The sequence below is a fragment of the Lepidochelys kempii genome, chromosome 8, assembly GCF_965140285.1.
Source record: "Lepidochelys kempii isolate rLepKem1 chromosome 8, rLepKem1.hap1, whole genome shotgun sequence".
NCBI classification, from domain to species: Eukaryota; Metazoa; Chordata; order Testudines; family Cheloniidae; genus Lepidochelys; species Lepidochelys kempii.
Window position 1 is genome coordinate 49,537,683 of NC_136387.1, and position 12,839 is coordinate 49,550,521.

The following is a 12,839-nucleotide window of genomic DNA, read 5'->3' on the forward strand; positions in this document are numbered from 1 at the left end:
ACTGAACAGAGGCAGCATTGTTCACACCAAACAGAGCAATGATTCCCCCATACTCCAGGGCAAGCACAGTCTACACAATAGCATAATTTGCCTGTCCCAAAGCAAGCGCACATAACCCACGGGAGCCCCAAAATGGTGAGTAAGCACAGGGCCAAGCGTGACTGATTTTTTCACGGCTGTACTGTCCTCTGGGTTTCTGTGCCTTGGGGAGAGCCAATAGCGGCAGGGGGCCCTTATACTGATCACTGTCCCCACATTTCCCACAGGAGTTCGTCCTGGAAGATATCTCTGCTGAGGGTGACCTGGAAAGCAAGGGAGGGTCTTCTACTGCAATGTGGCTTCCACCCTGGCCCATATGCAGCTTGCCTGTGTGTAGCAATGGTCCCCCCACCCCACGCGGCACAGTGGTGTGGACAAGTTAGCCTTACTGGGACAAGGAACACAGTGGCTCTCCCGAGAAACCTGCACAAGTGCATTTCCCAAGTTTTGGCTGAGACCTTTGAAGAGATCACTGAGGCCGATTACCGCAATGTGAGAGTGCACATCAATGCCCTATTCCGCATCTATGCATGCATACGGCCCTAACCCTCCTCACCCAAGAGCCCGCACCGAATAACTTCCTTCCCAAAATAAAAGCCACTTACCGGGAACCTCCTCTGGTGTTTGTCCTTCCCCAAGCACCGGCCGCCGCGACTGGCTACCTTCCTCCTGGCTGCATGCATCTAGGGATTCCGGGGTGTTTTCCTCCGCCTCAGTCCCCTCACTCCCGCTTTGCTGCTCCTCCTCCCTCCTTGTTGCACTAGCCTCTGAGGTGTCCATGGTGGTACTCAGCATGGAGGTGGGGTCACCCCCAAGTATCACATCCAGCTCCTTGTAAAAACAGCAAGTTGCGGGGGCAGCACCGGAGCAGCTGTTTGCCTTTTGGGCTTTGTGGTAGGCGTTCCACAGCTCCTGTATTTTAACCCTGCATTGCAGTGTGTCCCAGTCATGGCCCTTTCCATCATGGCCCTTGATATCTGCCCAAAGATATCATAATTCTTGCGGCTGGAACACAGCTGGGACCGGATAGCTTCCTCCCCCCCAAAACACTGATGAGGTCCAGCATCTCGCCATTGCTCCATTCTGGGCATTGCCTGGCGCGTGGAGGCAGGGTCACCTGGAAAGATTCTCTGAGAGCACTCCACGCCTGGCTGAGCAAACAGGAAGGGGATTTTCAAAATTCCCAGAGAATTTAACGGGCCGGGTCTGATTGTTGGTCACCTGAGGGCAGGGCAGTAGAGTTCAAAGTGATGACCAGAGTGGCTAGAACAGGCATTGTGGGATACTTCTGGAGGCCGATCACAGTGCAATAACAGACCAGGGTGTCCATACTGATGCCGTGGCAGAGTACCAGCAGCGCTGTAGCTGCGGAGTCAGAGCGCTCTACGTGCCTTGCCAGTGTGGACGGGTAGTGAGTTAGTGCGCCTGGGGCTCCTTTATTGCGCTGTAACTCGCAAGTGTAGCCAAGCCCTAACACAGTTCCAATAAGGAGAACTAGTCCTCATCCTCATAGAACACTAAACTGGTGCCATAAATCCTCGATACTGTGCTCTTTGTAGTTGTTTCATGGCAATGTCTCTCAGCCCTCCTCCAAACCTCCTAGTATAGGTTATTGCTTACCCAGCCCATATCTTTATACTGCCTTTCTTCTGCCTATCTATCTTGTATTACAAAGAAGAGAATAAGGTTGGTCTTGCATTGAACTGGGATTCAGGTGACCTGGGTTCAATTCTCAGCTCTGTCACAAACTTCTTGTGTGAACTTTGGCTTTTTCGTGCTTCAGTTACCCATCTGTAACATGGAGTAATAACCTATATGCCTATGAGGTGGAGAAGTGATTGTTTGTGAGGCACTTGGATGCTATAGTGATGGAGGCCATATACGTACCTAGTTAGATATCAAGATATAAAACGCAGGAACTTGTGCCTCATGCTTCCTTCGTAAGATGTGCAGAAACTCCCTCAGCTTTTTTCGATGTTTGGATCTCTGAGGAACTAGTAGGTCTGCATGAGGTCATGCTTTAACCATCACGACCTTCCAGCAAGTCCCTTTCACCATCCAGGAGGACTGCAGTGGTGGATGCAATAGAAGTGTGCATAATATAGAAATGATTGATAATGGATCTGCTTAATTGGTAGTTCTGTTGATCAGTAAATATGAAATAAACATTCATATGTCATTAAGGTTTGACTTAAACTCACAAATACCTGAAAGTAAGGAGTACAGGTGACCATGAAATCTTTCTCCGGCCTCTTCTGCCTATCTTCCTGTCTAGCCAATCTAATTTATTTGTATCCACCCTATGTATGTAGAATGTGTGCCCATCATGGAGGTATGTAAGTGAATGACTGTAGATATATGCATGTATGCAAACCCAGACCTTGTGATACTAATGAGATTTAGCACACACACTTTTGCATGTGCACCTTAAGGATTTGATCCACTATTAATTAAAGATATCGAGAAGCAGGTAAGTTGGTTGGTACAACAATTCATTTACTATTTTCTCCCTCACTGTGCCCCTTTCTTTGCACTGGGGTCTGGTGGCTTTGTCCTGAAATTTCCAATACAGATCTGAAATTTTCAACATTGTCCAAAAGAATTGTTTACCTTGCACTACAGCACTTCAAGGTGCAGCAATTTCTAGTCTAATTCTCCTTTTGCTTCATAAATACTCCTGCTTTTTATATCTGTACATGCTTCTCCACCTGTCATTCCCTTCTTTTTCTCTCCCTGCTTTGTGCCAATAGCCGGTAGATGCAAAGCATCACACAGTAGCACAAGAGAGAGACATAAGCTTGGAAGGTATCCTAGCGACACATCATTCTGGTGTCTATTTCTCTGAGCAAGATCAAAATAAACATCATGGAAGCACAGCAGGGTGGGAATAGATTGGGTTTTGTGTAGGATTGGTTCACTTCCTTAAAATCTTACTTTGAAATGTACATTTAGCGCTGAATGTTAAGGTAGCCTTAACAGCCATAGCATAGTAGGAAAGAGGAAATGGTTTGTACTTTCCCAGGAAGCCCTGCTTTTCATATAGTTAGTAGGAGTCAATTGACATATAAATGAGCTTCTCCTGTTAAATTATTTTCATTCAAATTTGTTTTCAGGTAATAATAATACTATCTCCCTCTTATCACTTAGCACTTTTCATAGATATTTATTTAAGAGGCATCCAAGTAGAATTCTCATGAACATTTATCCAGAATTATTGCATTGATTGTATTCTTCCCTGTTCTCCTTATTCTCTTCAAAGTCTTTATTTTAGAGCTGTAGGCTTATGTTTAACAATAGGCTGCAACTGATTCATTGTGCTGTATTAGCCCTTCCTGCATCGAGCATAGAAACTCCCTGTGACAGTGTACTGCACCTTGCAAAGCAGGATTGGCTTCCACATCTCCCAGCTGTAACTCCCCCGACCCTTTCTGCTCTGACTTTGGGAACCACCTCGGCCCTTTCCTATGGCAGGGGAAGAAAATCCCCAAATGGAAAATTGAAGAGAGAAACTATATTAAGTCCCACTCACATGCATGCGCGCCCACACACATGCAGTATCCTCTAGTGGCCACATAGCCTTCTCTTCCCAACAACCACCATGACAGGGTGGTTGTGGTGCAGCGCTGTCCTGCCAATAGCTGCAATGCTGCTGTCACATGAAGCTCTGTATTAGCATGTAATGATTTTCCTCCTGATTTTCGTCAATTGCTTAATAACAAGGGCGGGGGGGTTAGAAGACTGGCAGAAATATCACAGGAACAGATCAAGGCAAATCATGTATCTTTTTATAAATCACTGTGACATACTCTTTCACTGATGTCCTTGCCTGATGCCAATGTATGCCATACAGCTAGCAACTTTGTTGATGCCTATTGTGGGTTGTATGGGGACATTAGAGTGTTGTTAAAGGTCTGTCAAGGGAGCAAGTAATGAGAGTATACACAAAGCTACATTATAGCCAATTAAAAAATAAATGTAAAGCTGAGTATCTCCATTCTACACCTAAAAATACAGATGCTGTCTCTATATCTTGACTGATTTTTTTTGCAAAAAAAGCAGATGGATGTTTTCGTGTAAATCCAGCTGTCTGTGACTTGTCCTGTTTGCACAGTTGTTTACCAAATCTGTCTGTGATTTTCATCTGTGTAGCTGACTCACTGTTTCCCTGCTGTGGCTGGAAGTGAACAATGCAGCTTTAGCAGTGTCACAGGGCATCACTTAACTCTGGGACACTGATGCACAGACTTGGTGTGGGCAGCGAGTGGGCAGATGAATGAGAGCAGAGCCACCTCAGTCACTGGTAATGTTCTACCACAAAATTACCAACCATGTCTCCAATGAGACTTCACAGAGACTAGTACAGGTCTGAGCTCACTATCTAAACAACAAGTAATGTAAGTGATGTGGGCAGTGTATGAGCTGTTTCTGTTTGATGGAAAAACTGATTCTCACTGGCAGGGAAAAAATCACTTCATTCTCCCCTAATTCATTCCCCAACATCCTCCCGTTGGACACATGACATTTTGATCATTCAATTTTCATAGCACTTTGTCATCACTGCTCTCAAACTCTTCCTGTTAAAGTTTCAGTGGATCCAAGAGACCAAAAGAACCATGTTCTTCTTGCCATTCTTCGTTTATTCCCCATATTAATGCCTGTTCTCCTCCTCCCAATTCTTTCTCAAAATGTTTCTACTTCAGGATTCTGGTTTCAATTTGAAGTATTTAAAAATAAATGCCATTAAGCTTACTAAGGATCCTCTCTGCATGTACTGTATTGATAACTGTTTGGTGTGCCTCTTTTTACTGTCAACAAAAGTAGAGTGCAAAAATGTTACTTTTCCCCCAGCTTTCACCGCAGCTTTCTGGTGACAGCGAGATGAGGAATTAATTATTCAGTACAGAATATCCGGAGCTTCCTCCACTTCATGTTTGCAAGTAAAGACTTCTGGCAGCCTTTTCCTGTGCTTCTCTAAGAACATGTTTTTCTGAATGTATTCCACAGGTGCCCACAAAGAAGCTGAAGAAATATGAAAGAGAGTATCAGACAATGCGAGAGAGTCAGCTGCAGCAGGAAGACCCAATGGACAGATACAAGGTAAAGGAGACACTATATGGAAACCTACTCCATTGGCTAAATTACATGGACTAGTGATCAGATTTCACTAGTCAGCAAGAGGTGCCTATGTCAGTATGTCACACATACTGGGATATGCCAATACAGTACAGAAAACTATACTGGGAATTAAAGTGGTGGGTCAAATTCACCTAATTTCTTTAATGATCACTTTGGCTACTTGGAGTCATTCTGATTTTCCAGGAGTATTTCAGTCAAAAAAAAATTGAACACTCGAGAAGCCCTCAAATAGCCACATATAATATTTTTCTTCTTTCAGTTTATATGTTTGTAGGTAACTCTCCTGCTGTTGCGCTTTTACTGGGAATCTGCATGAGACGCTGAGAGACTGAGGGTGATTCTCAACTACTGACACAAAAAGGAGGAAATAATACTTACTGTTTAGCAAAAACTGTGCATGGTCACACCCACAAAGACTTTAGGAAGGTGAACTCTTCCAAGACTGACATATGGTCCTTGTCATCCATCTCTGTTGTTGCAAGGTTTCATAATTTTTGTTAGTACAAGGGGGCCCTGATTCCTGCTTGGGGTCCCTTGGTGCTACTGCAATAGACATAATAATGAACAGGAGAAAAATAAAGCCCCAGTGATGTGTGAAGCAGAATAATGTTGGTAGTTATTACATGTATTTTAATGCATATCAATTACAGCTTAATGGGATCAACAACATATGGCCACAGATTCAAAGTCAAATGTCTTGGTTACTGTGGAGGAGTCAAGTTGTTAGTCTGATAGGTTGATGGCTCACAAAAATAAGATTAGCTCAACAGTATATCTGAATTTCTGATTTCCAGGGTAATTGGGCCCCGATGCTGAAAGCTGCTCTCTGCAGGCAGGTCCCCACGTACATATAGCTCCAGCCACACACAGCAGCTTCCTGGATGGGAGCCTGAGTGTGACTATCCAATATCTTGCCAGTATTGTGTTATGTATAAGAAAATATAAGTATGCATGATGTTATCCTTTCTTGTGTTTGTTTTCTGATGCTGCATACACAGGCAGATCAGGAATCATTCAGTGAAGCAATTTGTGAATAATTTCAAATAATAAATAAATTTGACAGTTCCATGATCTACTCATGCACAGCTATGAACAGGGGGAAAAGGCAAAAATTATGGCCAAGATCCTGCATTGAAAACCAGGTATGCAGACCCCTGCACCTGCATGGGGCCGCATTGGCTTCAGTGGGGCTCTGTGCAGATGAAGAGGGTTTGCCCATGCAAAGCTCAGTGTAGGATCTTGGCCTAGAAAGCACACTTTGATCAAGCTATTGACATTTCCCTGGGAGGGGTAAGGGGTGTACTTTTTACTTTATAAGAGTAATTGCCCTGTTTATGGCAAAACTTGGAAAATCATTGCACATGTAGGGTAGCTTGTCATTCTTACAGAATGGGGTTCAGAAAAGCATTATTTTGCATCTACCAATGTTGACCATTATTTGTGAAACAATACTGAGGGAAAATTTGTCAAGAATGTTGCAGATAATGCACAGATAAGCGAACACAACAGATATCGTAAAACTTTGCTGAAGATGAACTCAGTACTCATAAAGTCACCTTTCTGCACTCAGGTCCTACTCCTAGCACAGGTCAGTTGGACTAGAGCCTCTGAGCTTTGATTTCATGCCCAGATGTTGTTCCTCAGATAATACATTATAGTAATATGTCAATTTTTTTCTACAATCCCTAATAAACATGAGGCACCTTGTAATATTTTTCAATTTTTTTTATAATATATTTGAATTTCATTATCATTATCATAATGATATATTCTATTGATTTAGACTTTTATTGGGTAAGTTCTTTCTAAGATTTGTATATGATTTAAAATTCAGGATCCTTTTACTACACGTTTTTTTTTTCCCCCAGCAGCAGCTCAGCTTTCCTTAGGTGCACTTTTCAGGGATGAGGCACTGAACTACTTACTGGGTGACTTAGCTGTGAACTTATGTGGCCAGTATATACCAGCAACTTTTTTACTGTTCCTCAATATTATACATAACATATAAGTGCCATTTTCTATGTACTTTTAAATGAATTACATTCATGTATTCTATCTGGCATACACAGAGTAGTAAACAGTTCTGTAAGATACTACAATTGTGTACAGTATCTAAGGTTGTAGAAAACAATGTATGATGCTGAGGAATGGTACACAGCCATGTAGTGAAAGACTGTTACAATGCATACACATGAAGAGGCAGAGTTAAGACTGTGTGTGAAAGTGTAACTGACATTTCTTGATTTCTGAGGCTAAACTGCAAATTAACATTTTTTAACATAACTCTAATCCAGCATAGATCCAATTTTCTGTCAGAACTAGGACTGCCTTCATGGCCAACAGAATACTAGTTAATTTCCCTATTTAGAAATAACCATATTTACTGCTTGTTAACTGGTATTGTTTTCTTTCTTCAGTTCATTCATACTAACATAGAACTACAATAATACTTAGAAAACGTAGGGTACTGTTCATCTTCAAAGCACTGTGCAAGCCTATTAGCTAATTAAACCTTACAGCACTCATGGGAGATGGATGAGCAAGGGTTATTATTCCCATTTAGCAGATCGTGAAACAGGTGAAGTGACTTACTTGGCCACACCCACAGTGAGTCACTGTCAAGAGGCAGGACTAGAATTCAGGATTCTGGCTTGCAGTTGTGCATCTCCTTGTGTAACTTTTATCTGGATTGGATCAGGTCAACCTTTTGTTGATGCACTGATTAGTGGAGAGATCCCTCACAACCAGCTGAGCCACATTTAGTTCAAGCTTTTTATCTGATAGGTTTCACACATGGGAAAGAGGTTCTCTCTCTTAATGGGAGAACAAGTCTGTTATGATAAGTGTATTAACTCCAGTTTTGTATGTTTAATTTTATTAGTATGTCTTGATGAGAATGGTGAGAATCAGATTTGAAGACTATGCATATAGGGGTCAGTCAGTTATGATTGGAGGCCTGCATGGATGTACAAGGGGAAGAAAGCAAAAAGTCCTGCTCATCCCTTAAAAGACATCATTGCAGCCCTTGTGTTCAGGAGTGCAAGGACTATATTCACACCACTGCTAGTACGAGGCTCCCTAGAACTGGGGGATAGCACTCTGCACCTTGTCAAAGGTCCCAGGATGTCCTTGCATGATGCTCCAAGAGCTCCCATTGGGATGATGCTCTCCATGTGGGTTGTGGCTTAAAGACTCAGTTTTCCTAGAAGAAAAAAATTATTTTCAGTTCACCATTCAGTAGTGGGGATGGCTTTTGTTTTAATGATTTCTTCCGAGCTCTGTGGAGCAGGGGTCTGTGCAGCATGTTCATCTTTTAGATGTAGAACACATTTATTCTCTCCCTTGTTTTCAGCATGTGTTTTGGTTTGTTTCACTACCTGCAACTTTGGGATGATCATTTAGACATACAGTGACAGCCTTCTTGTATGTCACTTTGCTCAGACCCATTACGGTTTAATTAAGAATTAAACTGTCCTGTGAATTATCCTCTCATCCCATGTGGGGGGCAGGGCTTGGGGGACTGCGGAGTGAGGAGGGGTTGAAGCCTCCCAACTTTACAAATTATGTGGATCCGCAGGAAAGGGCCTTTCAGACTGACAGAGCCAGGAACTGTCTGTTCAGTGGGCTTTCTCTTCCTGTTGCTAGCAATGTGGCTCTAGCCGAAACCATACTGCTGTTGGCATAGTGGCTACTCAGTGGGAGTCATGGAGCGGATCTGGGAGAGCTATACAGCACTGAGTTGTATTAACTCCTAGCCACACTTTCACACCAATCCAGTGAACACCAAGTGGTGATGATGCACAGCATGGCTAGTCTCCTTCTCCTGCCCACCCTGCTCAACACCCAGTGAAGTCTCTTCTGGGCAGTACACGTACAGAGGGGCATCTGGGTGTTCTGGTGAGGGGAAAAGGACTGCTGAGGAAGCACTCCTTCTTCCCCCAATGCAGATCTCCAGAGGAACAAGCGTGGACGTGGAGATTAATTTCGCTGCAGTAGACTTTTTTTTAATATTGTTCACCAGGTCTGGTAGAGAGGTATGTCCAAACTGACTGACAATATCCCTTAAGGTATGGGGAGGATTGTAAATTTATGATTATTACATTCTAAGAATTGTCCAACCCCAAACCATCTGTAAATTCTGATATCATTTAAAATTGGGATTTTACAACATCTGATTAATCATCAGCTAGCCAGATCCTACACAGACTGAGTGGAAGCAATGTAGTACACTATGCTACATGTACAGTATGATGCAAGAATTAGTTATTGGGCATGCTTATTTTCTGCAAGTCAATTGTGACAGATTTCATTCACCCCACACACGCACGCGGACACACAAAAATCAGAAATAGTGCTCTGAAATTCACTTTGGGTTTATTTTCTTTCTTCTCAATTTAGAAATATTTCATTTAGGAAAACTTAATACATACAGACACATTTCTGCAGCAGAATAACTTTACTGTTGGGTTTTTACATTCAGACAAATATAATGTCTGACATTTTCATAAACTAAAACAGAAACACAGCCTGAGTTGCCATTCTTTAGTAAATGAATTGACTCTGAGTGAAAACATATCACAAATTGTAAGTAGTAGCCAGTAAAAAAATGGGAGCTGCGTGTCCAAGAAAAGTACCAAAATAATTCAGACAAATATTTTCCCCATATTCTGGGTTATTTTTCCAGCCTCTGAGAACTTCTCACCTATAATATGGGTTTATAGGCTGTATCAGTGATGAAAACTTGGATCCTGTAAAAAATGTCTTGTACAGTGGTGCAAACAAAAGCTAGAATCCTACAGGTAGAATCCCATTGACTTTAGCGGGAGCTCTATGTGCGCAAAAGTGTGCTCACACAGCGCTCATGACCAAAAATGTTAAATGTCGCTGCTCTATTTATCTTAATGAAATAAATTAGAAATGTTTCCTACTCCTACAGTGTGACTTTGCTGCAATACAGTAAATATGTTCACTTTAGTTTTTACTGCTAAAATATGACCCTTAACTAAAGTTGTTCACATCCAAAATTGCTTTGATGTCCTAATTTTGCACACAATAGCCTTGATCCTGTAATGAGATCTGTGAGTGGGACAAAAAGAAAAGGAGTACTTGTGGCACCTTAGAGACTAACAAATTTATTAGAGCATAAGCTTTCGTGAGCTACAGCTCACTTCATCGGAGTGGGACAGTTACACCTCTGCGGCTCCACTGCCATACAGGAGCAATTTTTTTATCTGTATTAATGTATAATCCAGATGTATTAGCCTTTTTGTATGCCTGAAGTGTCAATAAGTAAAAATTAATCTTCTAATAATTGTTATTTTGGTGCTAGTTGTTGCATTAGCATTCCTGAATGCAGGGGAAGAAACATTTGGTAACTATTAGAGTGGTTTTCTTCTTAATTTTTAAAAAAACCAAAACTCTGCACTATGACAGTTGACGGAATGTTTCTTTAAAACCAGAGCCAAGAGTTCATCAGCGTAGCAGAGAGCGCAGTGAAAAACTTTGTGACGCCTTCCATAAAACTGCTTTTGTCCTGGATAATTGTTCCTTTAAAGCTTTGTGGCTTTTTAGCCATCCTACATTTCTCAATTTTACCATCTTGGAATTAACCTAATTAACTGCTCTTTTGGATTGACTCATGAAGCCTGCAACCTACTGCCATCCAGGACTGTGAATTCCAATCAGTCTTTTCATTTCCATCAATAAGAAACTCTCTATGTTTAAATATCTGCTTTTGGGTACAACAAAATGTGAAAATTAAGATTTCAGCAAGGTTTGTGACACCAAAGTCACACCCAGCTTAGTAGCAGCAGTGAAAACAATTTGCATCATCATTGGTAATCATGTATATTCATCCTTCATGCTAGCTTGATAGCAGAGGGTGGAGTTTATTAGCCTTTTAGTCTTCCTGAGTTGGGACTTGCCTGCAAGTTTCAAATCAGCTTTCTTCTTTAAATCAGTGTTTGTTTTAATAAGTGGAAGCTGGAGTAGACCATACCTTTAAAAAACAAAGTGAGAAAATCCCAGTGTAGGATTAGCAAATCAGGAATTTTTGTTTGTTAATTTCCTAATTATTTTGTTTGGTATTTAAAATTCACTGGATATCCTGTTTGACTGTGTTGACACCAATGATTGAAAGCAGTAGTTGGTCTGTGACTTTGCAGGAGGTAAGTTTATTTGTGTGTATGTATGCAGTGTAAGTGTTTGTCTCTATTGGAAATGCAGTATCTTCCTTTTACAGACGCTAACCAAATGTAACCAGCTGTCTCCTGTGACAAAAGGAAGGAAACTAATTTGGAAAGCTGCATCTTTTATTTTACTGCTTTTGGAAATGGTGATACCAACAAGAAGGGAATAATTCGTACTGTCAGTAAACTTTTATAAATGCTGTATATTTAGAGACAAAGCAGGGAGTGATAGCGAGTCTCTCTTTACACCTGCAGAACATCTAGCAGGTCTGACTAGTGAGCTCATGTGAGGTTACAAAATGCTGGTTCTGATGTTAGCCTGCTTGTAGCTAACAAACTGCATTTAAAGTTAATCTGAAGAATCCTCCCCCTGAAAATGAGGCTGTGTAAAACTCTGCAAAACACTTTTGACAGGCAGCAAAAGTAGCTCACTTCCTTTTGTGAGAGGCAGTTTAGTTACTATCTTCCTCTTTTTTTGTTAATAATTGTTTTGTGATATCTATTTAAATAGATTTGAGAACTTGCTCCTGAGGAAGCATGCAGTTCTTTGTTGGTAGGGTGTGGGGAGGGGCTGGAGAAGTCTACTCATGGCTAATCATACTTTGCATCCTTGTTCTGGGGGAAAGGAAAGGCAATTTGATAAATTATCCTCAGCTAGAAAATAAATATATGTAGAATCACAGAGACTAAATAGCTGTTGGCTGGTATAATGAATAGGACACATCTAACATTTTAAAACTTGGCATGCAGATTCCTATTTAAGAGGAGGATAGTGCATTTCCAACCACATTGCTTGCTTTCCTACTTGTCTGTGAGTGCAGAGCAGGAGTTTGAAACCTCACGTTCTGCAGCTTGCTTTGCAGACACTGACGCTTCTGGCAAAAGCATAGCAAAGAATGTTAAAGCCAACCAACTTGCAGGGTTATTTCACACAGGTCTGTAAGGAATCCAGCTGATTTCTTCCTTATCTTTCAACAGTGTTCCTATAATCAGCATTACAGCAGCTATGTTAGTAATTTCTGTCTAGTGAGAAATTTTAAGTTAATTTGGTCTCTTTTTCAGCTACATCTGCTGTCAGGCAGCTATCTTTGCTAATGAAATTGGCAATCCTTTGATAGTGTGAACAAAAGTATTGAACTAAAGACACCTAGATAGCTTTCTATAGAAGATTGTAATTTAGTTTTTACATCCAAGTATATATTACCCTTACCTGAAGAACTAGTTTTAACAATTTTATATTTATAGCAGAGTACAGTGTAATTTAAATAAAAACTCAGCAGGTTTTTGTCTTTAAAAGATGTTTACTTGACTTGTGTGAAATCATAATAAGGTTCTTTCATTTAAGGCTTCAGTAATCGTGTAGCAGTCATTTAATGTATGATGTCTTCAAAAGGAAACAAATCTACCTTTCTGTGCAGTGCAATATTTCAGGCACTGTTGCACAATAAGGTCACAGTGAAGAGTAAGTATTTGCAA

General features: G+C 41.2%; 1 protein-coding gene and 1 long non-coding RNA gene across 21 annotated transcripts in view; one reads left to right on the forward strand and one right to left on the reverse strand.

The window, feature by feature from the left end:
* Nucleotides 1–12,839, forward strand: part of RABGAP1L (RAB GTPase activating protein 1 like) — a 530,390-nt gene that overhangs the window by 505,428 nt on the left and 12,123 nt on the right. For 11 of the 13 annotated variants that reach the window (XM_073356440.2, XM_073356444.2, XM_073356441.2 and 8 more), the window contains one exon: nt 5,044–5,136. In XM_073356440.2, coding sequence (XP_073212541.1) covers nt 5,044–5,136 — 93 coding nt within the window. Of the gene's footprint in view, nt 1–5,043; nt 5,137–5,434; nt 11,343–12,839 lie in introns of those variants that run through there. The other 2 variants (XM_073356445.2, XM_073356452.2) reach the window with 2 other exon arrangements.
* LOC140915887 (uncharacterized) overlaps nt 1–12,839 on the reverse strand; it is a 41,534-nt gene that overhangs the window by 4,801 nt on the left and 23,894 nt on the right. For 7 of the 8 annotated variants that reach the window (XR_012160309.2, XR_012160307.2, XR_012160308.2 and 4 more), the window contains 3 exons: nt 8,281–8,377; nt 5,554–5,718; nt 645–5,058 (listed from right to left, as the gene is read on the reverse strand). This is a non-coding gene — a long non-coding RNA (uncharacterized LOC140915887). The remainder of the gene's footprint in view (nt 1–644; nt 5,059–5,553; nt 5,719–8,280; nt 8,378–12,839) is intronic. The other variant, XR_012160305.2, reaches the window with a different exon arrangement.